The 24,249-nt window shown below is 36.5% G+C and overlaps 2 protein-coding genes across 4 annotated transcripts; both read left to right on the forward strand.

The window, feature by feature from the left end:
- Nucleotides 1-1,842: 1,842 nt before the first annotated feature.
- Nucleotides 1,843-24,221, forward strand: LOC105203793. Of its 3 annotated transcripts, none has more exons than XM_011172695.3 (3): nt 1,843-2,243; nt 23,730-23,901; nt 23,966-24,221. In XM_011172695.3, the coding sequence occupies exons 2-3, from the start codon at nt 23,806-23,808 to the stop codon at nt 24,164-24,166; spliced, it is 297 nt and encodes a 98-aa protein (XP_011170997.1). In that variant the 5' UTR covers nt 1,843-2,243; nt 23,730-23,805; the 3' UTR covers nt 24,167-24,221. The 3 variants fall into 3 exon arrangements, with proteins under 3 accessions (XP_011170997.1, XP_011170996.1, XP_039306226.1); XM_011172694.3 differs by having other exon boundaries at nt 1,844-2,343; XM_039450292.1 differs by lacking the exon at nt 1,843-2,243 and having other exon boundaries at nt 22,878-23,901.
- Nucleotides 6,504-16,416, forward strand: LOC105203794. The gene has a single exon (XM_011172698.3). It carries the CDS (start codon nt 8,639-8,641, stop codon nt 11,231-11,233), a length of 2,595 nt encoding a protein of 864 aa, XP_011171000.1. The 5' UTR covers nt 6,504-8,638; the 3' UTR covers nt 11,234-16,416.
- Nucleotides 24,222-24,249: the final 28 nt, after the last annotated feature.

Consider the following 24,249-nt stretch of genomic DNA (forward strand, 5'->3'; position numbering starts at 1 on the left):
TTTTTCTTTCTTCTTTTCTAGCCATCATTTATTTGCAGCTATTTGCAGGAAATGGTGCCTGTAAGATCATCAAAATCGACTTCCAGCTTATATGACGGGTAAAAAATAAAATTAATTAAGAATATAAGACGTGTTTATTGGATTGTCTTTTGCAAGTAAAATTTTATTTGCGAAAACTTTGAAGTTACAAAAAACACATCGCTCAAATCGCTTCAGAAAGTAACGCGTTAAAAGTGAATCTAATAGTCGATCAAGTAACTGATTTTACGACTTCCCCCATGTAAATAAATCATCAACTTGGCCGAACGCCAACCCATCACGTCAAACTAGTGACTAATCGATCTGAATATAGAAACATGTATTGATGGTGCACGTGTATAAGTTTATTATTGTGATGAGTAATAATAGACTGATATCGTTTAACATATTTAAAGATAGAGCAACCATGTTTAAATGATGCTTCGATAAACACGAGTCTCTATAAATCATTTTCAAAACTCGATGACGCTTGTCTCCAATCAAATTGAATCAACATCGTGTCTGTTTCTCGATTTGTTAGTTCTCCCCCTGGATTTTTTAATATAATTACAGATTTTACATATAAACGCAAAAAAAGTGATACAATTTTACCTTTTACACGGACAGTACACGGATATGCACGGATATTCATGTTCTTTAATTTAAAGAAATGTTAGCAATGATCTGTTTTACCGATTAAGCGCTATTATTTTTATATAAGAAAATCTTTTCATTGATTACACAGAATTATAAATTATTTTCCACAATTGAAGTATAGTTAATCATATTTCCAAAAAATGTTTTTTAATTATTCCAAAAAATGGTACGAGAAACATTTTAAAAAGATTTTAACAATAATTTGTAAAGGTTTCTGTCAATGATATCCAAAATGTTTTTGAAAATATTTTTTTACGGGATTTAGCGGACATAGGAATATTTTTAAAATATTAAATTTTTATACAAAATAGTTTTAAGTGTCCTCTAACCAATATTATTAAGCCTTGTGCCCACGATGCTAGAGATCTCTGACAGAGAGAATCGATCAATTTGAACAATTCAGCTAACTGATTAATACGATTGATCAGTTCCCTTTTTCGGACCGATTTTTAGTATCGTGTACACAAGGTTTTAACCTGCTCCAAATTTCTGTACATTAATCAATGTCTTACTTCATTTTCCTTATTTATTTATATCCTCAATATCCTTGTATTTTCTTTTCCCAAATATCTAGTAACCCTTTATCTTATATTCTTATTTTTTTATATTTATATTATATATCTATGTTAACAATATAATGTGCTGTAACACATAAGTTATATTACATTTATATGTCAACATATAAATATAATTTGTACTATAATAATATTATGTTGTTGACTGCAAAATTTTAACATAGATATGATATAGATATAATATAATAATGTTTTGTGTCGACTGAATACATACATATACGTATATCTAATATGTATTCATTGTTAAATTTATTACATTTAAATTTAAAAAACAGGGATTTGTATCTATTATACAGTTGTATACATAGATACATATATATCTAAATATATAAAAAAAAAATATATATATATATATATATATAGCTATTATTATATATGTAGCTATATTATTGCATAAGCTTCGCATAATGAACAAGCGCTTTAGAGTCCCGGAATATTTTTAAATCCAAATAGACTCAAATGGATTGAAATATGAAATGTGTTTATTTTAATTTTAGATGTATTCATATCCGTATTATTTTTGGATTCAAATAAATTCGAAAACTCTGAAGCGTGAATTCAAAAATGCCGAAATGAATTCATTTCTATCCATTTCAATTTATATTCGTTTGCTGAGTTATCTTTGTGCGAGAGTGTGTCAGTCGATCGATTCATCGAAGATATATCGATAATAAGTTCCGCAGATAAAACAGCATCTTTTTACCGCGCGTATAATTTTTTGTTTTATTGCTCGGCCGATAAAGCGAATCGCCACCGTCCGGAGAGATTTGCGGCGCTCTTCGCGCCGTGCCGTCGTGAATCGTATGCGATCGAAATTGCAGGGTGATATATTTTACCCTCGTGGAATTCTCTCTCTTTCAATAGAAGGATAAGAAAAGAGAGAGAGAGAGAGAGAGCGAGAGCGTTGGTCAATGCGCATTGAAACGTCGAGTCTTGATACTATAGCAAACAACCAGTCAACCTCGATCCGCCTTCGACAATGATAAGATAAAGGTTAGTGCGTGTGCGTACTGCATGTGTGCGTCAGGCTCGTCGCTAAAAACCGATCATCGACGTTGCATCGCGACGACCGACGACTCTCCCACATATGCACGTATGTAATGCGTTTGTGTATCACGTCGGTGTCCACACTCGCGTGATAACGTTCGTTTCCTATCATCGTTTGCAGAATTTCTTCCGCGGTCGCATCGACCGATCGTCCTTCCGTCCGTGCGTCCGTCAGTTCGCTCGACGGGTTTTTTTCGCTGGTTTCGCTCGTTCGCTTCTCGAATGTCCGCTTTCGCGGTGGCAACGGCTACCGGCTGCGCGCGCGACGAACGGGTACGCGTAGAGAGACGGGCGGGCATATCTCTATCTCCGTCTCTTTCTCTCTCGTGACGCACGGACGGAGGAATCTCGGTGAAACGAGAGTTTCGTGAGCCGTTACGGAGAACGGCCTCCGCCTGTTGTGAGGTTAGCCATTCGGGGGCTACAGGTAGGTAGGTATGCGCGCGAGTAGGCGCCATCGCACGACCGCCTACGGAGGAGATGTATTTCTACACGCTGGCACATTCAACAACGCGGGCTGACTCGAATCCGACCGAACGAACGCGCAGCATTTAGTCGATACGCGTTGCATAATCAGGGACGTTTGTTCAACAGTTTTATAAATTAGATCAATTTACTTTGTATTTATTATTATTGATTGTAGATACACATTCATGTTTCTTAGCTCGAAAAACGATTATTTTCGATTACAGAGCACATTATTAAAAAAGTGTAAATCATAAAAAAATTTGCGAATTTTTAATTGTTTTATATTTATTCCTACTACTTTTATCATTGTAAATTAACTTTAATCTTAGTTTTAATTTATTTTTTATCTTTTTCTAATTCTTAGAACTTGAAGAAAAAAATAAGATAAATTAAACCGAGATTAAAGTTAATTTACATTGGTGAAAATCAAGGTTGGATAGTAACTACTTAAACAATTAAAAGTTAAATAACAAAATTAAAAAGTTAGTAACTTTTAATTTAACCTAATTTTAAATGATTTATATTTATTTTTAACTTTAACTAGCTATTTTTGAAATACATAATTTTTAATTTATTAACTATTTTTCTAAGTAAAACTTTATGTAAAAGAAAAAAATTAGAAATACTCTACATAAAAAACATTTCTCCGTTATAAACTTAATTTACAAATAAAACATTAAATTTATTTTATGATTCATATTATAATTGTTTTAAGTAATTTAATCTTAAAAATTTATTAATTTCTATTTTAATATGCTTTTCAAAAATGACGTTTAACTTTAATTAATTTCATTTTAATGTAATTTAACTAATTAGTTTTTTGCTTATAATGCAATTAAATTATTTTTATAAGTTATTAACTTCAATTTTAATTTAAAAAGTTTATTAACTTATCTTGGTGCAAATGGACATTATTTATTGATCAAATACAACAAAAGAAGCAAGTAATCATTATTACCATCCTGCTACTTTAAGAACATTTACATCCTAAAAAATACTCTTTATTCAGATCAGGATTTAAATTTAATTATCTACTTTAGTTTTAATAGGTTCTGTGGGTCTTTTTACTTAATATAAGAACTTGATGAAGTTTTCAAAAGTTTATGATTGATACATAGATATTCTCAAATTTTTTCAAAATTTTTGGCTGTATAGTTTTCGTTAAACAACTGATTAAAATAGCATTGAGTCTTATGAAAAGGAATTTTAAGTAATTTAATCGCAAACAAAGTATAAACATTTTGAACAATTACATTTATAAGAAAGAATAGAGTTTAAAGAAAACATTTCAGAATTAAAAAAAAAATTAATATATCATTATTGTGTAAGAATGTAAAATAAATTATATAATTTTCTTTAAATACAACGTCATACTAATGAAAATGTGGCAGTGTCGTTTATTATTACGTTTAAATAATTATGAATAACTTTTTTTAACCAATGGTTTTGCGCTCGTGTTATAAATCAGAATAATTAAAGACCATAAACGAGTAAGACGGTTATTAATTTAATTAATTTATTAGAATCTAACAAGATTACGAGTGCGAACTTTTTTTAACTTTTTTGCATTAATATTTAAGATTATAAAGCAGGTATTTTTAAATAACAAGTTTATCATTTTTACTTTAATTTTGTTTATTGTTTATTATTTAACAGGTGACAATGCTAAAAAGTTTTTTGCTAAAAGATATGTATGCCTGAAAAATCACATGATTTTTCTCTACTTTTTTAAGTTGGAAAATCTTAAAAAATGTAGAAACATTTAGAGTCGATCCGTCCCTGTTATATGATTAGATTCGACGCTATGCACGCATACACAACACGTAATATACGCTGCATGTATGCACGCATGCATTAACGCAACTGTGTGTTACGACGTATGTGTATCGCTCTCCCAGTTAGTATGCACATAAATAAGTTTAGCTGTTATAAACTGCACGAGTACGATTTCAACGAGTGCCGCTCTTTATTCTGGATAAAAGATGAGTGTGCGCATATACAGTTGTTCCCCAATGGCCATGATCGCTTATCGCACTTGGATTCGTAACATGTCATAGTTCACGAATTCTTTCCACGTCCAATCCGCTGTTATCGAGCGACTTTACTTCTGGAATTACGATGCCAATTCAAAATGCAAATATTCGCAAAACTATAAATACAAAGCGCAATATGCGGAAACTTTGCGTATGACGAAAACACATGACAAAGTGCCAGATATCAATCATTAAATTAGAGAGACGCAGACTTTTGCGACCTATGCTATACATAACTTCGACAAATAATAGCTGAGATTATGAAATTTAAGAGGAATTAGCAACATATATTACAAGTAAAATTTGACGTGGGAAATAATGAAAGTCTAAATGTGCGAAACAAGTTCTGGCAAGAGCTGCTAACACGAAACATACAGGGTAGAATAACGCAAATTTTTGAACGATAGCCAACTTCACCAAAACTTAACACGATTCCGAGATTAGATTTAATCTAATTCGCCCACACGAAGTTGAGCATTTGTAGGCGACCGCCTGTCTCGTTTCTGCTAACACAAGCTTGATCCCTTTATCTATGTGATAAACGAGAAAGTTGAAAAGCAATCTCTAATGCGATTTTCACTGCGAATCACAAATCTGTACTCTTTCTTTTGCCCATTTTTGTATTATACAACCAATTCTCGTTGTTGGTGTAGTAATGGTCACACGAGTAATGAATTGAAGGCATAGTACGAGATACTGGTAAATAGAAACTTGGCCCATCTATCTTTTTCTTCTCGTTCTTCTTTATCATTTCTATAAAACCTCCTTCCCGTCGTGCTCGTGCATAAGTACGTGAAAAGAGAGAGAGGGGGGGGGGAGAGCGCGGAAAGCGAAGGCTATAACAGCTGTATGAGCAAGTGCGAGGGAAGAAGAAAGACAGAAATGGTCGACGTACATCATTTGGGCGCCGAGAAGTCTGGCGCGACCAAGCCAGGCCAGAGGCGCGTCTTTGGTTACGCGACTATTTGGGGCGCCAAGCTGGTGGTCGCGGCAATGTGACGGGTAAGCGGGGATCATGGGAGAACAGTGGGGCGAGGAGAGGGCGTAGGTAGGCGTCCGAGCAACGTCCACTGCGTTGAGGAGACTTGCAGGGCCGGCGAATGAGGAGGAAAGAGGGAGGTTGCCGAAGGGGGCTCCGCAGGCCACATTCCAGAAGAACGCGAGTTTTCAAACATGCCTGGCCTGCGTGAATGTAGGTCCATGACCGATCCTATAATACGCACACACAACGATCTCATATGGGCTGCGAGCTGCGAGTTACATTCGTCCCGCGCCTCTCATCTTTCCTACGTCCACCGCTCGAACGATTCCCCCCATGGCGCGTCTCTTCCCTCTTAGTGCTGCTCTATCGCACACAGACGCATATACATGTACGTAAACTCTCCCTTCTTCCTTCTCCGTCATGCTCTCCCTTTCCTCGTCCCTCGTGCTAACCCGGACGACCAGGCCGACCGAGCTGGCGACACCCTGTCTGGCAAGACCGGCCGGCGGACAAAAGAGGGGGCGCCTGCTATGTTGCCACATTTCTGTCTTCGAGCTGCGCCTACCTTCGGCCCCAAGGACAAATCCGACGAGTCGTGCCAGCCGTCGTGCCGCACTAGGCGACTGCTGGTCTGCTGCTGCCTCGATGTTTTCCTTATGATATTTGTCGCCGATATTATTATCACCAAATACTTTCATTTGCTTGTTAGAAGGCGAAAGATAGAATTTGTGGAACAGATGAATAAAAAAAACGTAAAAAAAATATCTAAGAAAGCGACATATGATCGCCTAAACTAACCATAGAGTAAACTAAATAAAGTTTTATAAATCGTTCGATAGAATGCTTAATATTATTGCGACATGCAATTAATATTATCAATTGCTCATGTAGCAAATCAACAGGAAGATCTCTGTTTCACGGACGCAGGTAGTGAAATACTTGAGCGATGAGTTGTGCCTATATAACTATACGAAGGCCGATCTGCGCGAGAAGGCAGGTGCCTTCTTGCTGCACGGCGGACGTGTTCAAAAGCAGGCTTCATCGTGATGCGGGCACAAGAATAGCCGCCGTGATTCTTGGAAATAGAGTAGGGTGCTTCTTCAGAGAACTGCGAGAGGATTCGTCGGCATCCTTGGTTTCTGCCGGTGGCGCGAATCGTGGAAATTTACGAGGCCTCTCGTCCGCTTCTTTTTATCGGTCTATCTTGCTCACGTGCTCGTTCATCGAAGTATATGCGAGCGTACGGCTTGCGTCATTGCCTCGCGGGTCTCTGCGCGTTCGTATGCGTTGCGGCCTACGTGTGGCTAAGAAGAGACATGGCAACGGCGCGTGAAGCTAAACATATTAACTGTCGGCTCACGCCACAAAAACAACATGATCTCATTCCACGGCGCATATGTAAGAGGCTATCGTATACCTCAAAATTTCATTCAAAAGCAACTTTAATAACATAAAAAAAAGAAAGTAAAAGAAAAAAAATAAAAGTGAAATTTCTTTCATAAAAAATCGTATAAATAAGAACATTATATTAATAATAAATGGTATCTAATAGTAAGCTAAAAGATCACTATAGTTTCAACTAGAAAAAATAATTATAACTTTATCGTTGAGTTGTAAGACTGGCGATTTCTAATTCAATAAGCCTAACATTAGCTGTAAGCCATAAGCGCTTTTCCTGGAAGGCAAAATTCCCTCACCCACTAGCCGCTTTACCTGACTAAAAGTTCCTGTACTACTGCCGACTCGGACATGCGTATACGATATATACATCATAATGTTCATACCTCGACATACGTTAGTGACCTAATCTAAATTACATATCTAGTTCTTCGAGGAATAGATTTTGAAATTTATTACAATCCATTTAAATTTTACACGGTGATACTGTTTCCGTTTTTTAAATGTACGCCATGTAATGAATTATAAAAACATCCGGAATGTTACATTCCGTGCGTGTTCGACCTCGTGCTTTGAGAAGTCGAACGGAGACAGGATCAGCTTAAAGAGAAAGGCGAGCAAAAATCGGGGCTCCATGCTGGCTGCCACGGCGAACTGCTAAGCGGCACGCAAGCAGGCAGTCAGACGTTCAGGCAGACAACATGGCGCCGAGAGCGTCGTCGTCACGCCGGCGTGACGTTTCCCGCGCGTCATTAACGGAAGTGAGCCCAAAATGGCGGAGTTTATGGCGTTGAGGTGTGAAAGGGAAGAGAGAAAGGAGAGGACGGGGAAGATGTCTATGCCTGCGGGCAGTTAGGTAGGCGATCGAGGCAGAATGACGAGAGATCCTGCTCCGTAGAAAGAGAGAAGGTTAGGTCGGTGGCATAGAGAAAGAAGAATGACTGGTAGCTGCCTTCGGCGGTAGACTAGCGTGCTGGCCGTGCTGTACGAATGGGGCAATGATGGTCGAGGGGGCGACCATTAGATAGAAAGAGGGAAAACGACGAAAGTGATACGTTGAACGAAGATAGCGCTAAACGAACTGACGAGCGAGTGGGGGTATATAGAGGAGAGGCCGGGAATGTGAGAAGAGAGGCTCGAGGGAACGAGAGAGTAAGAGATGGCGATAGAGCGGAGGGGAAAGACCAGTGAGAAGCAGCGGCAGACTCGCCGGTGGGGAAAATTAGTTACGGCATCCAAGACCTAAAAGGAACTCTAGCGCCGCACGGTCAGATCGCATCGTGCAATGTTAAGCGTTAAGGTAGTCTCGTGCGTCGTTGACAGTGCCGGTTTCGAAATTCGTAGTAGCTGTTACCTGCATCGCCGTTATACCCGGACTCGTGATTAACGTGACGGCCATTGCACAGGTGTGAAAAAGTCATGTGTAATATTTTAAACGAAAACTTTATAACGTGAGTGAAATGCTCAGTGAGGATAACTCAGTGAAAATGATTCATTCAAAGCACCAACAATCAGTGCATCAACAACAACACCAGCAGCAGAATATGCGAAAATCTGTGGGCGTTATGGGTACTAGACGTATTTTTCCAACGGTTTTTAAAATCAAAGTTTTAGATTCCTACAGACACGACAAGGATTGTCGGCAGAATCAGCGTGCCACTGCAAGGAAATACGGTATTCACCGTCGTCAAATACAAAAATGGTTGCAATGTGAGGAGCAGCTCAGAAGCAGCGTTGAAAATGGAAATACTGGGACCGTCTCATCGGAAACTATTTCCGCTGCGAGTGTTTCTAAATCGGATAGTACTGTGACGGAAGCCACAGGGATTACCGTGACTCCAGCAACGCCGGCCTTGAACCTCAACCTCGCCAGACAGCACGGCGACGAGCTGACTACACAGCAAGGGCCCCCACCTTCTCATCCTCCGCATGGCAGTGCACCCTCCTCGCCCCAATATAGCGTTCAGACTACTACCACCGAAACGGTTTTGCCCCTATGCCTAACATCTGTGAGCTATATTCATCAGAATCAAGAATATTCATCAGAACGACGTTTCAACAAACAAGTTCGTTTGGTTGAAGAATTTGACAGATCTCGTATACCAAAGGTTCATGGATATTCGGATACGCAAGTGGATCAAGACTGTAATTACTACGTATGGAACAAAGATGGGCAGCGAGATGCAGAAGCAGATTCAACGTCCAGTGCCAGGAACGAGGTAAAGGTATATCAAACTTTGACGAACTACCATTTACCACATCAGGAGCATCGGTACAACGTGAACGATATTAATAATAGCGCTCATAATCATTCACCGAATCATCATTCACAGCAACGAGAACAAAGTTATGGGAACGTCGATTCATTCGACGGGAGATCGTACTGCCTGCTGCTAGCGCCGTCGATGATAAAGACAGAGCCAGCGAGTCCAGACACAGCGGCGACGTCAGGGGCGTACGAATCGACGGGCTCTTCCGATGGCCCACGAGCCCCACTCTCGCCGGTATCGCATCGAAGTGCCGATAGCGGTGGCTCCTCGTCATCCGTTCACTTTGTTGATTCTTCACGAGCTCCTGCGAGCTCGTACTTGCACGTGCACGCTCATGAGCACGCACACACGTGCCCACCGCTGGATTCCAAGAAGTCGATCCCATCGCTTCTGCACAAGCAGGAGAAAGAATCGGAAGAGACAACGCAGCATACCGAAGAGAAGAGCGAGAAAGAAATACAGGAGAAGATAGAATGCTGCAGGACAATAATCAAAGAAGAAGTGGATTTGGAAGATGACGAAGTGTATGACGAGAGGGAAGAAGCAATTGCATCTTCATGCATTGATTATCAACGACCACCTGTTGATGGGTCGCCACCAGATCAATTCAGGACCAGTTCAGGATCGGTAAGCCCTCCGTATGACTGCAATGGTTACTCTTTACCTTCAAGCCCTCCTGATTCTGCTGGAAGATCTAGAAACAACTGGTCGGATAGTGAGGTGGATCCTCTCCTTCTTCCCAACAATTCAAATGCAGGCAATTTCACTCGCAGACGATCTTTTCCCTTGCGTTTTAAATTCAATGTTATCAATGCTTTCTATTGTGACAAGGACGTAAAGGAAAATCAACGAGCTACCGCGAGAAAATTTAACATAAATCGTCGTCAAGTACAGAAATGGTTGGAACAAGAGCCGGAGATTAGAAAAGAAATCGCCCTTCGAGAAAATTCGCAGTTGAGCCCTGTCCAGGAAGTTGCTTCCGGTGACTCACCGTTGGATTTGACGACAAGTTACGCTTCGTTACGACAAGTTTCGAATTGTAGTTCATTGTTGCGTGACCGACTTGAGACGGAACATGAACAATTGTCAACGCATTTTGGCTGCGATGTTGGTATCATCTCTTCTCAACATCCCCCAAATTTTCAACACTGCATTGTAATAGAACCATCCTCTGAGATAGAATCCGTTGCACCTTGCAGTCTATCTTGCTCTGCAGACAGTCATACTACAATGTCGACGACGTCTTCTTATCAAGAACTGTCCTTAAGAGAATCCTGTTACACAGAGCCTTCGATTAAAACATATTCTTATTCGTCCAGAGCAAATTCCGTGGTTTCTAACTTTTCTGAAGGATGCGAGCAAAGATTTTCACCTCTGAAGAGACAGCATTGTATGCTTTCTTGCTGCTACGATACGATGCCGTCGCCGAAAAGATTCTGCGAAAAATCTTCAGATATGGACGACTTTTGCGATGTACCTTCTCAAGATGAGCCTCTTTGTCTTGTAAAACCGAAATTGACTTCGACTAATCATGATGCCATCACTTTCAAGCCTTATCTAGATAATCCCGTGAGTAAACCTATAAAGAAATGTGTCGTTCAACACGATTTATCTATCAACAGTCATAATATCAATTACAATAATAATAGTAATTGTCAGATAATTTGTAATTTCAACGAGAGTCAAAATCACAATTATGATTTTGAGCTTAATCTGCGAGTGCCTTGGAGACCTGATCTGTATACAGGATTTCCGCCTGTTGTTAGCGCCTCACTCTACATGTAACTTTCTTTTTTGAACCCCCTCTGCAAACAATGCAGACTCATGGAATAACCATTGTGTCCATTTCTTTTGTTTCATTCTATATAGACACATTTCTTTAAACTTAGACAAAAAAACCATTATACGATCGTATTGCATTACATTCAATTAGCTTGGAGGTGTAAAGTCAGACTTGCAGGTTTCTCGGGTGAGAATGTGCCAGTGAAAGATCGATTGGTGCGTGATCTACTACACGTAGCAGACCACGTAAGCACTTATCGTTTCCACGGATCGTCAGTACCGTGGTATACATCGCGATAAAGTCTTAATCGGCCATTGGACGACTCGAGGCGTGGAAGGAGATTATACATGGTCGCGTCCTCGACTGGCGTCTTCTAACTTTACCAGACCTGCTCGACTCTTTACCCCTCCATCATCTGCTCGCTCCTCTTGAAAAAATTGTGTAGATATCCTAGCAGATTTTTTTTCACCGCTTTATCGTTGAGATTAGAGACCGGTGGTTATCAGCTAGGCCGTTTAGAGGTCGAATTCGTTTGCTATAATTATAAGATTATATCAGAGAGCGCAGCCATTGCGTCGCATCAAAAGAAAGTTCGCGGAAAGAAATGTTTGAGCCGAAGTATCATGAAATACAATGAATCTGTTCTTGTAGCATTATGTAACAAGTATAAAAAGACAGTCTTATATGCAAAGAATATTTTTAGCTTAGTGCTTGTCTAAATTTTCAGTTTGATCTTATATCAATATTACATATTGTTTCGTACTGAGCCATTGCATCAGACAAAAACAACATTTTCAGGTCATGTTCCTTCCATTTTGTCTATTTTCTACGTAAAGCTATCCACGGGCGTTGATCGCATGATTTCTTAGTAGCACGCCACCCATAGCTTTCCGCGAACTGGTCGCGCGATCGCATTCATTACTCAGTCGTGAATATTCGATCTGCAAAAATCATTTAATTGCTCAAACAATTTCTTCCATGCGCACATATATCACGCGTATCGTATTATAAAAAAAAAACTTTGTCATCTCCCTTCTCAGTGTTTGAAACTTGTTGAGTCTTTCTTGCTTTCGTGTTTTCATTGTTCTCTCTTAAGTGGCCCGTCTCTTAAATGGCCTGTAAATATGTAAAAATGTAAATATGTAAATATCGAAAGGAATAAAAACATTATTAAATTTCCACTGTATACTCCTATGTATTCAGTGGCTATATGTACAGTGTTATTTTAAAGTTTAGAGTTTAATCGATTTTTCCATTTGGGAAAAATATTCTATTTTTGTATGAATCCGAATCTAAAAAAATGAAAAAAAAAGTTAAAAAAGACTATGAGAGAAGATGGGAATTCGAAACAAAATGAACCACTTCCGCAGAGACCATTTCTCGTGCCTTCTTTTTCTCAAGATGTGAGACAAGATGTGAATAATTTTTTATGCTTGATAAAGACGCATATTTATGCGCTTGTAGTCACGCATATATTAATATTTTTTAGAATATAATAGACACGTTAGAAAGCGCGAACAGATTCGCTCGTTGTGCATCTCGTTCTCTGTGAATTAATTTGCCGGATAATGACGAAGATATTATGTGATTAAACGTTATTAACGACGGGAAGTCATTGCATATTTGCCGAACGTAAAACGATGATGATTAATTTGTTAAGTTGACGGTAAAATCGGACGAGGTGAGCAAAGGGAATTAAAAAGATACACGAGAACGGCTCTGAAAGAATATTACGTGCCTTATGTAATATATTTATATTTTAATTGTATAATTGCGCATGCGAGGCATCGTAGGAATATGTGTGTGTGTGTGTGTGTGTGTGTGTGTGTGTGTGTGTGTGTGTGTGTGCGCAATAAGACAAATCACGTATCAGTTGTACAATGTTATATACATCAATTGTATAATGTTGAAAAATATAGAATAATATTATGTGAAATAGAATTAGTATCTAGAATAGACAACTTAGAAAGGTGATTGTTCTAACGATGATTAGTCATATTACTTATATCATTTAAATTATAAAAGTTTCCTTTGAATTCGACGCCGTTAATCGACGTCAAGTAATTCAGACGAAAAGAAAGCTGTGTATTTTGGTATCGAGTCAATTCTGTCACTAAATATCATATGAGCAATAAATAACGAGCAAGTCATTTAAAATATCTAAGTGCTTACATTTTGACAATCAATATTCAATTATTTCTCCACAGAGACAGAGAAACTGTTTACGAGCTTTTAAATTTTATTAATGTTATTTAATTCTTGAACTTCTTTATTAAAATTCTTTAAAAAACTTTAAATTCTTTATTCTAAACGCTAAACTCTTTGTTTGAGAAAAAAACGTATTTAAAAACAGATTTTCTTTATTCTTTTGTACGTTGCAAAATTTCTACTAACGAATTTTTAAAATATTTGTATTCTTTGTATAATTATCTCTGGTTATCACAAGATTTTTTGTTCATAAAGTTAGAAAGATTTATAATTTTAAACTGATTATTTTTTTTATTCTTGCATCGTGGAGGACAGGTGTAACAATTTTAGGTAAATGTTTCAGGCTTTATTAGTTCCAGCGTTATTTTGGCCTCAAGCAATACTTAAACATGTGTCTGTCTTTATTTATTTAAAAAGAAATAAAAACAGACACATTTAAATCCCGCTTAAAGCCATACTAACGTTTGTGAAATCGGGCCTTAGTATGAATGAACTCTCGTTCCTAATGCACTGAGATCGAGATGCATTACGATCCTCGAATAGATAAGTAATTTCTTTATGTCTGACTTTGCTGGCGAATTATCAGAGGGGAAACTTTTGTGAATCATCGTTAGTTGATCGTAAAGAAACCCGTATTAGATTATAAGAGATATCTTCCTTAGACCGGAAAGAAGTATGGCGATATCGATCATAGTTCATAACGTAGGTTTTCCTCAATTTTCTTATATCAGTCGATCAAATTCTGAAACGATTACATCGCACTTAAAATAAATGTTAAAAGCAAAAGAAGAAATTGTGTGGTTACGAGTGTGACTTTATAGAGATTGTTAATATTTTAATAATCGATTCGAGGAAATTGATACTGAGCGAATTTCTAAACAATCAAACGGTTGCCAGGCGACAGGCAAGAAGGGCAATTTTGTAAATCACTGCTGCAGACAGGGCAGTTACGTTAATGTTTCAATATTCACGCTTAATCGAGCTCATTCATGGCACGGCATTATCCAACGCGATTGCCTGCGCGATCGCTTCGTACCGAGCTCTAATTTATTGTCTCACGAATAATAAATTTATGACGTAATTATAATAATTACTCTCTTGGGGTTACATATCCTAACATATGATCAAAAATATTTCTCTCTTTTACATTTCTTTTTGGATAGGAAGAAATATAAATTTTACTTAATGCTATTTTTTTAAGTACTTTAAAAAATACAGAATTTTCAACTTGTTACTTTATTATTATTATTATTATGCCTAAAGGAACAAATCTATTTCATAGAACAATTCGCCAGCCAAGTCCGAGGATCGAAAGCTAGAACAAAATAAATAGGTTCCGTGCCTTGCCCGCGATCGCTAATAGTGGTCAAGGAGGCAGTGTACAATAAAAAAGTTTAGCGTAATCGTAAGCCATAATAAATTACATAATGCCATAATACATTTTACATAATAAGGGACCGCATGACGAAAAAAAGATTTTTGATCGTGCGAAAAAATAAGTCGTCAAAGAGTGTCTTCTTGTGTGCATGTGTACATCGGAGTGCATTCGAGTATACGTCTATATTTGTGTGTTGTAGTACGTATGTTACGCAGCCCACAAGAGTCTGTTAACGAGAGGCATAAAGCGTATACAAGCAATATTTTTTAAGTGCATAGAAGGGGGAGTCTCGTGGGCGAGCCCCCGCGTTTTATAGTCCGTACAACACACAAGTAAATATGTTGTATGCATAATGGTCGTATTGTACGTGTACAAAGAAAGTTTATATATTTATGTATATGTATATATATAAATTTAGAGTGAGGCATATACACGTATATATACATATATATACAGATAGAGAAAAGATAAATTTATCTACTTATATATACATATGCATATCGAAAATTTATATTTTGATACGATCAACTTACAACGACAAACGCGCCTCTAAATTCGTCAGGTGCCTTCGAATTGCTCGTGCCTTACGGTTTCTCGCGCGAGGGGGAAGCAAGAACCAAAAGCGCCGCCAAGTATCCTTTGCCGATAAGCGTACATATATATTTATTGTATTGTATTTGTACGAAATTGTGCGTAAGTTATGTACCAGTGCCCTCCTCGCGCGCAATATCAGTATTTCAACTATTCCTTATTTATTGTTCTATTGTGTCGCGATGACATGAAGATTCACCGATCCCGCAACGGGACTTCGGTGGACCTCGGTGTAACTTTGTGTGCGCCGTCATCTCTATGCCTTCCCGATCACATTACTTCGCAGAAATGTCGAGTTTCTCTTGTCACACTCTTGCGTGCAATCGATGTAATTCGCACGGCCGAAGACTCCACGATTATACGGCGCTGCGTTGCTTATCGACGTATTATCTTACGTATATTTGGCACGTACGTGGTCAACGTTGAGAAAGAAAGGATAACACAGAAAACAAGCGCGGTTCCTTCGACGTGTGGCAGCTCAAAAATGCGACAGTCGTTGAATCGAACAGTTTATCGGTTTATTTTCATGTTGCAAACGATTACGATAGCGTTATTAACTATTTTATTACATGCCTTTTTTTCTCATCATTATGATTATTATTATCATCATTATCGAGTTTTGTCTGAAACGACCACATCTCCGTCATTGTGATTTATCGAGAGGAAACAAATGGAAGAAAGAGAGAGAGAGAGAGCGCGCATGTGTGTATGTGAATATCTACAGTAAAGTATCGAGAACGAGAGTGAAAATGTATGATCTTAGTGTCCAAGGAGTGCAAGAGAAAGGCGTCGAGATACGAATCCTTTTTTGTACGATGAGAAACGTAAAAATTATTGTATTAAATATTGTATCATATACACACAATGCCTATATAGATTGATGCGTATGAAGCGGGCCAAATAACACGAAAGTGCCCGTTTTGGCACTCAGAACGTTTTGACACGCTTTATATGGTATAGAATCTATCGAATTTGAGAGAAAATATAAGAGATTATTTTAAAAAAAAATTCGCCTTGTTATTATTAGCTTTACTCATCAAATTTATTTTTTAAGGTCGCTCACACACAGTCTTGTATTCGACGAAGCTATTACCGGATATTGTCCATCGCAGAGAAATGTGAACTGAAGCAATACTCTTATCTAAACGATACGGCCATTAATTTGAAATAATCAAAATATAAGAGAGATATTGCTTGTTGACCCTCTGAAACTTTCCTTGAAGAAATAAATCGATTGTTTTGATATATTATTTTGTAGATATATTAATTAGCAGAGTAATATAAGATCAATTATTTCGTGGAAAGTTGTCAGTTTTAAATCTTCTGAAAAGTTTTCAATAGAAAAAATTGTACAAGTTTGTACAAAATTGTTGAACGCTATCAGCAATGCACATTATCACCATATCTATTGATGCGACGTTTATCAATCTTTCCTAAGACTCGGGGAAGCCGTGTGTATTTTTTTTTATCTAGAAAGATGTGATTTTATCGATCGGCTCAAAGAAAGCGTATTGCATTAGCACATTTGACGCAATAGCTCTTTCTTCCATTGATATGATTCACGAGGTCTCTCTCTCACGCGATTTTACAAACCTTACAAGCATTTATTTTCCTACCGCGAGCATTTCAGTAGTAGTTACGCGTGACGCACACACCATGTGGGAGAGAAAAGTTCCATTCCCTCGTTACATCGATTCACAATTCCGTATTTCCGCTTGGATCGCGAAACAATGACGGGCAATGACGAATCGAAAGATTTCGTAATATTACGAATTAGATTTTACAATTCTCTACAGTTTTTCCGGGGGAAGGGGATCTTGCTTTTGAAGCATTGATATTACGTATTCCGATTTTATGATCCTGTGTCTCAAGTCTGAATGTGCAGCGCGCAATTTGAATAAGCTGGAGACTGTAAAAATTAAAAATTGTTACTTAGCGCTTAAGAATCGCTGTGACTGGCATTTAGGCCTGCTAATCTTATGTTTGACATTTTCGTCAGTCCGGATTCAACTTATTATTGTTAATTAAATTTTATCTATTATCTTTAACCTTTCACATTCGAAATTATTTTTTTATTTTAATATTGATAAACACTTGGTCAATTTCTATTGCATTCTATCACAAGGTCATCTGTGAATCTATTTACTTGAATTGATTTTAAGCTTGTAATGGCAGTTCGATTAATAATATTGATTTATTCTTGGAGCTATTAATTATTAATTGATTTGATGTTTAAATTACGTTTGTTCTTACAAGCGTTTCCACATAAATAATATAAATGTCTTTCTGCTCAAGAGCGATTAATTGTACGATAAAGAAAAATTTATAATTTTTATATTTTTACTTTTTTCTTTAAATACAAAACGGCATCGTGCATTTCAGAGAATTCCGCGTTTTCGACGACTGCTCAAAGTTATTTTTTGCAGCGGAGGAATGCGCAATAAAGAGGAAATCAGTTCTTAAGTAAGACGAGACATCGAGTTGGAGCCGCACTCATCTCGCAATTAGCGATTTACGTAATTTCGCGCACGACCTGCGCGAAGCAAACACTTGCGAGCTGCAGGCTGTACGAGGTTCCCGGGGAGGAACGCGCTCGTTTGCCTCGATATCTCGCCCCGGCTCTCGTTCCGCCGCGCGGATTAGAGGCACGATGGAGATAAGCGTGAGCCAAGTCATGGAGGCTCACGCACATCGACTTTGGTCCGCGTGCACCGATACCCGCGCGTCGATGCACCGATTGCATTGTTTCCGTTATCGCGCCCGATTGGATTGGCAGCTCGCGCAACTGCGAGCGCGGGCTTCACGATGCGTCAACCTCTCCCGGCACGCATCGGGCGCGCATGAATTCGCGCAATGCAGCGACACACGCGCGCACATGCATATAAGAAGCCTTTGCGGAGAACGCTTACGTTTGCTTTGTTTCTTGCAGTTTTCGATCTTCACGCCATATTGTACAGATCCGCCTGTAGATTTCTGCGATTTTTGATCTCGCGAACACAATCTCAATCTTGGTTTTTTTTTTTTTTTTTAGAAATTTATGATATGCGTAATGTAGTTTGTATTACAGCTGTCTCGCACGCAGGAGTTCAAATCTCTCGTAGGCAACGTATGTAGAATGCATACCGCACCGTGAATTCCTGCTATGCAAATGCATGATTTATTATTGATGTTTATCGTTGCGAGTCCGGTAACAGGGAATAAAACGTTCGCTATTAAAAGGAAAGGAAAATATAGACTGAATGACACACACATTTCCATACTCGCACGTCGACTATCTGCAGCTAATGGTAATGATGATTAACCAAATGTCATTTATCCAGTAAAAAAGTAATAAAACGTTAATGAATTTATTTCTTAATTATGTATTATATAAGAACGTAAATGAAGAACATTAACGAATGTGTTTTCTAATTACTATAGCATTTGAAGGAATTTTTATCGTTTATTATACAAAGATGTGATAATTTAAGCGCATTAATTAATGACTGATTTAATGAAAAATATCTCAATATTTCGTACAATATAATTAGTAATATATACATGTACATATTATACGAGCTAGCAAACATAATAATAAACAATTTCCCGCGCGCTTTGTGTTGCAATGTAAGTGACTTAGTGCCAATGCACCTGAGCGGGTTGAGCAATCGTTACTGCATGCAGTAACGAAAAGAATGGGAGCTAGAATTCAATTTCACAGATCGCTACTTTAACGTCAGTAGGATAATTAATTTTTAGTTACTTATATCTCGAAGTTTTCATCATGTAATAAAGTGGAAAGCTCGCAATCTTTTATTAAATTTTTCAGATCATCGTCATTCTAGAATTAAGTCATTTTCTTCGATTTAAATCTACACCGAAAAAAACATTAATATCAAGTTAAATTTAGTATAATCTGTTTAACAATAATTTTTTTATATAGAAGCGACAATCATGAAACAATGATAATCTTGTTTATATATAATTTATAGCGTGTTCGATTTGCTGACTCCACTCCGACTCCGAGTTAATGGTCTGTTCTTTTTAGCTGCATCTTTTGCACAATTTATTTCCTCTTTTGTAAAAGAAGTGTCTTGTTGTTAAAAAGGACAGACCATCGAGACTCGGAGTCGAGTCGAGTTAACACATCAAATACGCTGTTCTTAAAGAATTTAATGATTTTAAATTAATTTAAGCAAAATATAATGGGGGGAGGAAGGGTACAAAATGTGTATCACTTAAGCTATTTTTTATTATATTTCACATTTGATGCTGTTTTTGCAAATCAAAGTCCGAAATTGTAGCTTAATGTTTGTTATTTATTTGTTACATGTTAAACCTTTTAGTAACAACAATTAATTTGTTGAAAAAATGAAAATATAATAATTCAAAATTATATAATTACGTTATTATCAGCCATATAAGTTAATGAAAAATTAACATAAGAAGTACTAATTTTCTGAAATGCTGCTAGCATGCACAAAACAAAATAAAACTTGTTAAACTTTTGTCTATGTTGCTTATTTCTCATTTACTTTTTATTTTTGTTACTAAATGTTGCTTATATAAAATGAAATATAAAATAGATACGTTTTAAGAGACAACAGCATGCATTCTTTTTCCTAATATTTTTATTTCATTATAATAATAGTCGTATAAAGAGTACAATATAATTGTTATGATAATAATTATAATAATACTAAGAAATTTAAATTCTTGGTTTGAAGATATTGTTTCCTGTACTTTTTTCCTCTCAATTCATGAAAATTATTATTGAATGATGATAATATATTTTTCTTTGTTGAAAGTATATCAAATCTTTTATATAAGAAAATTATGTCTGTTTAACGTTATATAATTTTATTTTAATACTTACATATCACAAATAAAGATATTCTTAAAATTAGAATGTTCTTTTTTTCTGTATATGAAGAAATGTGAATTATTGTTATATAGGTATATCAATTAGCGATATAAAATTCTATTAAAAAAATAATTAACAGTTACACTTTTTTGAAAGAATCTGCTGACTAAAGTCTCGTGGTTAAATCGCGATATGTAATAACGACATTATCCGTTTTTATTACGGCCACCGCGTGTGCGCCAAGCGGACCTTGAATCGTAGCATGACTGTTGCAACGTGCCAATCAACGCCAATAAATGTCACCGGTTGGTGCAACGCAATTAGGAAGGGTGCAGTGGCACGATAAAAAAGACTTCGTTGGAATGTAACATTCCGAACATGTAATATTATGAAGATCAAATCGCGACGAGTATACCGATCTCCGGCTTTCCCTCGCGACTTAACGGTTCCTTCGTATCTATAAGCTGCTCAACATCTAAACGGTTTAAAGTCCAACTCCCTTTTTCGATGGTCCGTTTATATACCTGTTTTGAAAAGCGTTAAGAATATAATAATGAGTTGTGCGGCGCAGATATAGTCGGAATACCTTTCCATTTTCCGAAAACCGGAAATACCCAAAAGCACCCTGAAAAGACTCTGGCGTTATTCCCAACGTCGTCCGTTGCTCACGTGACTCTTCAATTCTGTTTGTGAAGTAGGCAGACAAAAGTTTTAGTAATTCTTTCACCAGACCTTCCGTACAGGCCCTTGATTTTGGGCGTCATGCTGTGACGCCGAAATAGGAAACACAATAAGTGTCACAAAATGAGAAATCGGCAGTGCTGAGTTAGTGCAGCGACCCTAAAACAACGTACTAAGATTTGTCAAATACTATTATTACTCGTGAATCTTTTAGCAATCGTGATATCTGTCACGGTGATACGGTCACAATTTCTATGTCCCACTTTTAAACATATAATTTAAATGATGTATTAGAGCTTTTTTTAGCTCCGATAGATACAGTTTGCCTTACAAGAACGTACCATATCTACAAGTTTTATGTGAAGTAAAGAAGTATATATCATTTACTCAAAGAGTAGTCAGAATTGTTAAATAAGACATAAATTAATATTTAATCGAATAAATTTACTTTGTTCTTATTTTTTGCAACATATGTGCTAACGTTTTATCCATTCTTCGAAACACTTTTCGTAAGCCAATGAGAATATGGCCTTCAGGCCCTTCAGCGAATTTTCTTTTACATTTTCCGAGTGAAAATGTTTTCCATGAAGTGGTAATTTGAGTTTTGAGAATAAAATACAAGTCATAGAAAGCTAAAACTTACGAATATTCTTAAGGAATGATATTTGTTGAGCTTTTGGCCAAAAAGTTGCATACCAATATCGATGATACATTATCATGCAATATCCATGAATTGTCTTTCTATAAGTCCGGTTTTTTGCGAATCGCCTCACGCATATGCCTCATAACGCTTAAGTAGTATTCCTTAATAACTGTTTACTTAACGGCGAAAAGAAATTTTGGTTTCGGTTCATCCGCTTCGTTTAGCCAATTCTGGGTACTTTTTGAGGTACAGAGGCTATATTATTTTAAAGTATATTCAACGGCCTATTTCGTTAGCTAATATATCCCTAGTTTCCATTGTTGCTTATTATAGCCTGACATTGTTTGAATTTTTGATCTGGAATTTCAAAAACTGGCTGGCAGTTCCTTGATATGAAAATTTTGTAAACGGTTACGCTGCTCAAATTCGACAAATATGGAAATCGCTTTTTTCAGATAAGTTCGAAAGCTAAAAAAGTGTATTCAAGTTATAATGATTATTAGGATATAATGAACAACGATGGAGGTTTGAATGGCATTATAAGCAATGACGAAATTGAATGTAGGCTATTGTACTTCAAAATGGTATCTATATTCTCTTTTTAAATTTCTCATGAATTTTTTTGCGGGTGTGATGTATACGCTCTTGTGGGACCGATTATATATTCTTGATTTTATTCATAACTAGGTCTGGTGAAAAGAAGTCTAATACACACGTTGAAACATTTTTGAATTTTCATTTCTAAAAGTAAATAATGAAAATTACTTTTACAAACAGAAAAGTAACGAAAAAAATCTTTAATAAATCTTACGTATACTTTAATATCTTCAGAGAATATTTGTACGGTTTACTGAAAAAAATGTATATAAATGTTACAACATATGTAAATTACAATGTTTTTAGTTTTTTAAAGGAAAGAAATTCGCAGAAGAAAATTGTTAAATCGTTTATACAGTATTAAAAATTTTGAAATATTTCAAGTGTGACATAAGATATCAGGATTGAATAAGGTGCATTTAATTTAGTTTTCACTTTTTTAAAATTTAATAGTTTTTAGCAAAAATTCTGTTTAATAGGTTTTTGAAAACTTTTAAATAAAAATCTTAAAAAATGAAATAAATCAAGTGGACTTCATTCATTCCAGATACGTTATATAAAGAATTCTAAAAAATATATGTACAGACTTTCTTAATACTTCTGAAAAATGTTCCAATTTGTATAAAAAAGTCTGAGAAACTTTCTAAAAAGTTGTAAAATTATATAGAAATTTAAAAAAATTTTGAAACTTTTTATATAGAAATCCTAAAACATTACATGAATTTTAAAATTTTTAGCAAATTAGAGATTTTCAACATTTTTGGATTTGCGTGCTATTATTATTCATCATTGTACGATGAGATATTTTTCATTAAAGTAAATTAAGTATATCAAAGTAACTGACAACTGCATTGCAATGCTGATATAGATCGATTTTTTACCTCGACATTGACGTCATTGCGATTACGACAGATTGTACTATGATGCTTAAACGTTAAGTATATAGCGTAATCGCAAGTTGATACGCAGAGATGGATGATATACAAATCGAGATCGAGTACTGAAGAGACAAGAATAATCTTCAACGTGACATCAAAATGAGTGTCACGTCCGAATAGTATTAATTCGGTCTGAGAGACCTTCAGGCGCATGAGACGCTCGAGCGGGAGAGATGCTCATTTTCGCGATGAGGGCTAATTATAAAGCGCACTTGTACTCGCACTCTCAAAGCCCGTCTCCATGGAACACGTATTTTTGATGTCGCGCGGCACGGAAGAAAAAGGAAAGAAAGTCTCGTGGCGTCGTTTGTTGCGCTCCCGCAATTCCCGCAATAATGTGAAAATCACTGTTTGCGAAAGGCTAACCCGTGCATATTTTTATCTCGGCGAGAGCTCTTCATCTTCTTTTTCTCTTCAGTTCCTTTCTCGTGTTTTGTCTTCATTGTTCTATCGTTCTTATAGTACCATGATATTAAACATTGAATTTATCTCTGCCGACTTTTATATATATATATAATTTTTTTTTTTTATTATAAAACTATCCGTATTTATATAGAAATATCTTAGTAAATAAATGTCGGATTCGAAGAACTGTTGCTAACCGGATTTATAATTACAGACATGAAGGAGGTGATATAAACATCGTGGAGAAAGTACAAGTTAAATGTGCGAGCAAAATTATACGAGATATATAAATGACTGCATGTTATAAATCTCCAGAGGTGACCATTGTTTTAAGCAAGGAAGAGATTCGTAAGAGATACCAAGATTCCGCGATGATTATATTCAAGGCAAGAAAAAATAAACTTTTAATATAAATCAATTTTTAATTGTAAAGAAATTTTTTAATTGCAGGAGGAACAAGACAGAAAGAAGGAAAGCGTCAGCTACCTTAGTTTTGGAAACAGTCGCAGGACAATGGAATATAGTAACAACGGAAATTACCCCGTTATCGTACGCAAACCTACAGATCCTGTAATTACACGGAATGCTCATTTATCCTCACAGATGTCATTAGAATATCGCAAACCAAATGACAGATGTGCGATAACTTAATAACTAAAAAAAATATTATAATTATTTATTAAATAAATTTAGTTATTCCTATTAATATTACGAGTAAATATATTTTCTTTTTC

This window comes from Solenopsis invicta, chromosome 6, assembly GCF_016802725.1.
Source record: "Solenopsis invicta isolate M01_SB chromosome 6, UNIL_Sinv_3.0, whole genome shotgun sequence".
Taxonomy (NCBI): Eukaryota; Metazoa; Arthropoda; class Insecta; order Hymenoptera; family Formicidae; genus Solenopsis; species Solenopsis invicta.

Bases quoted from the DNA above. Each gene is read 5' to 3' on its own strand.
- LOC105203794 (XM_011172698.3), top strand. From the start codon at position 8,639: ATGCTCAGTGAGGATAACTCAGTGAAAATGATTCATTCAAAGCACCAA.
- LOC105203793 (XM_011172695.3), top strand. From the start codon at position 23,806: ATGACTGCATGTTATAAATCTCCAGAGGTGACCATTGTTTTAAGCAAG. The intron at 23,902-23,965 runs GCAAGAAAAAAT...TTTTAATTGCAG, and splicing joins CCGCGATGATTATATTCAAG to GAGGAACAAGACAGAAAGAA.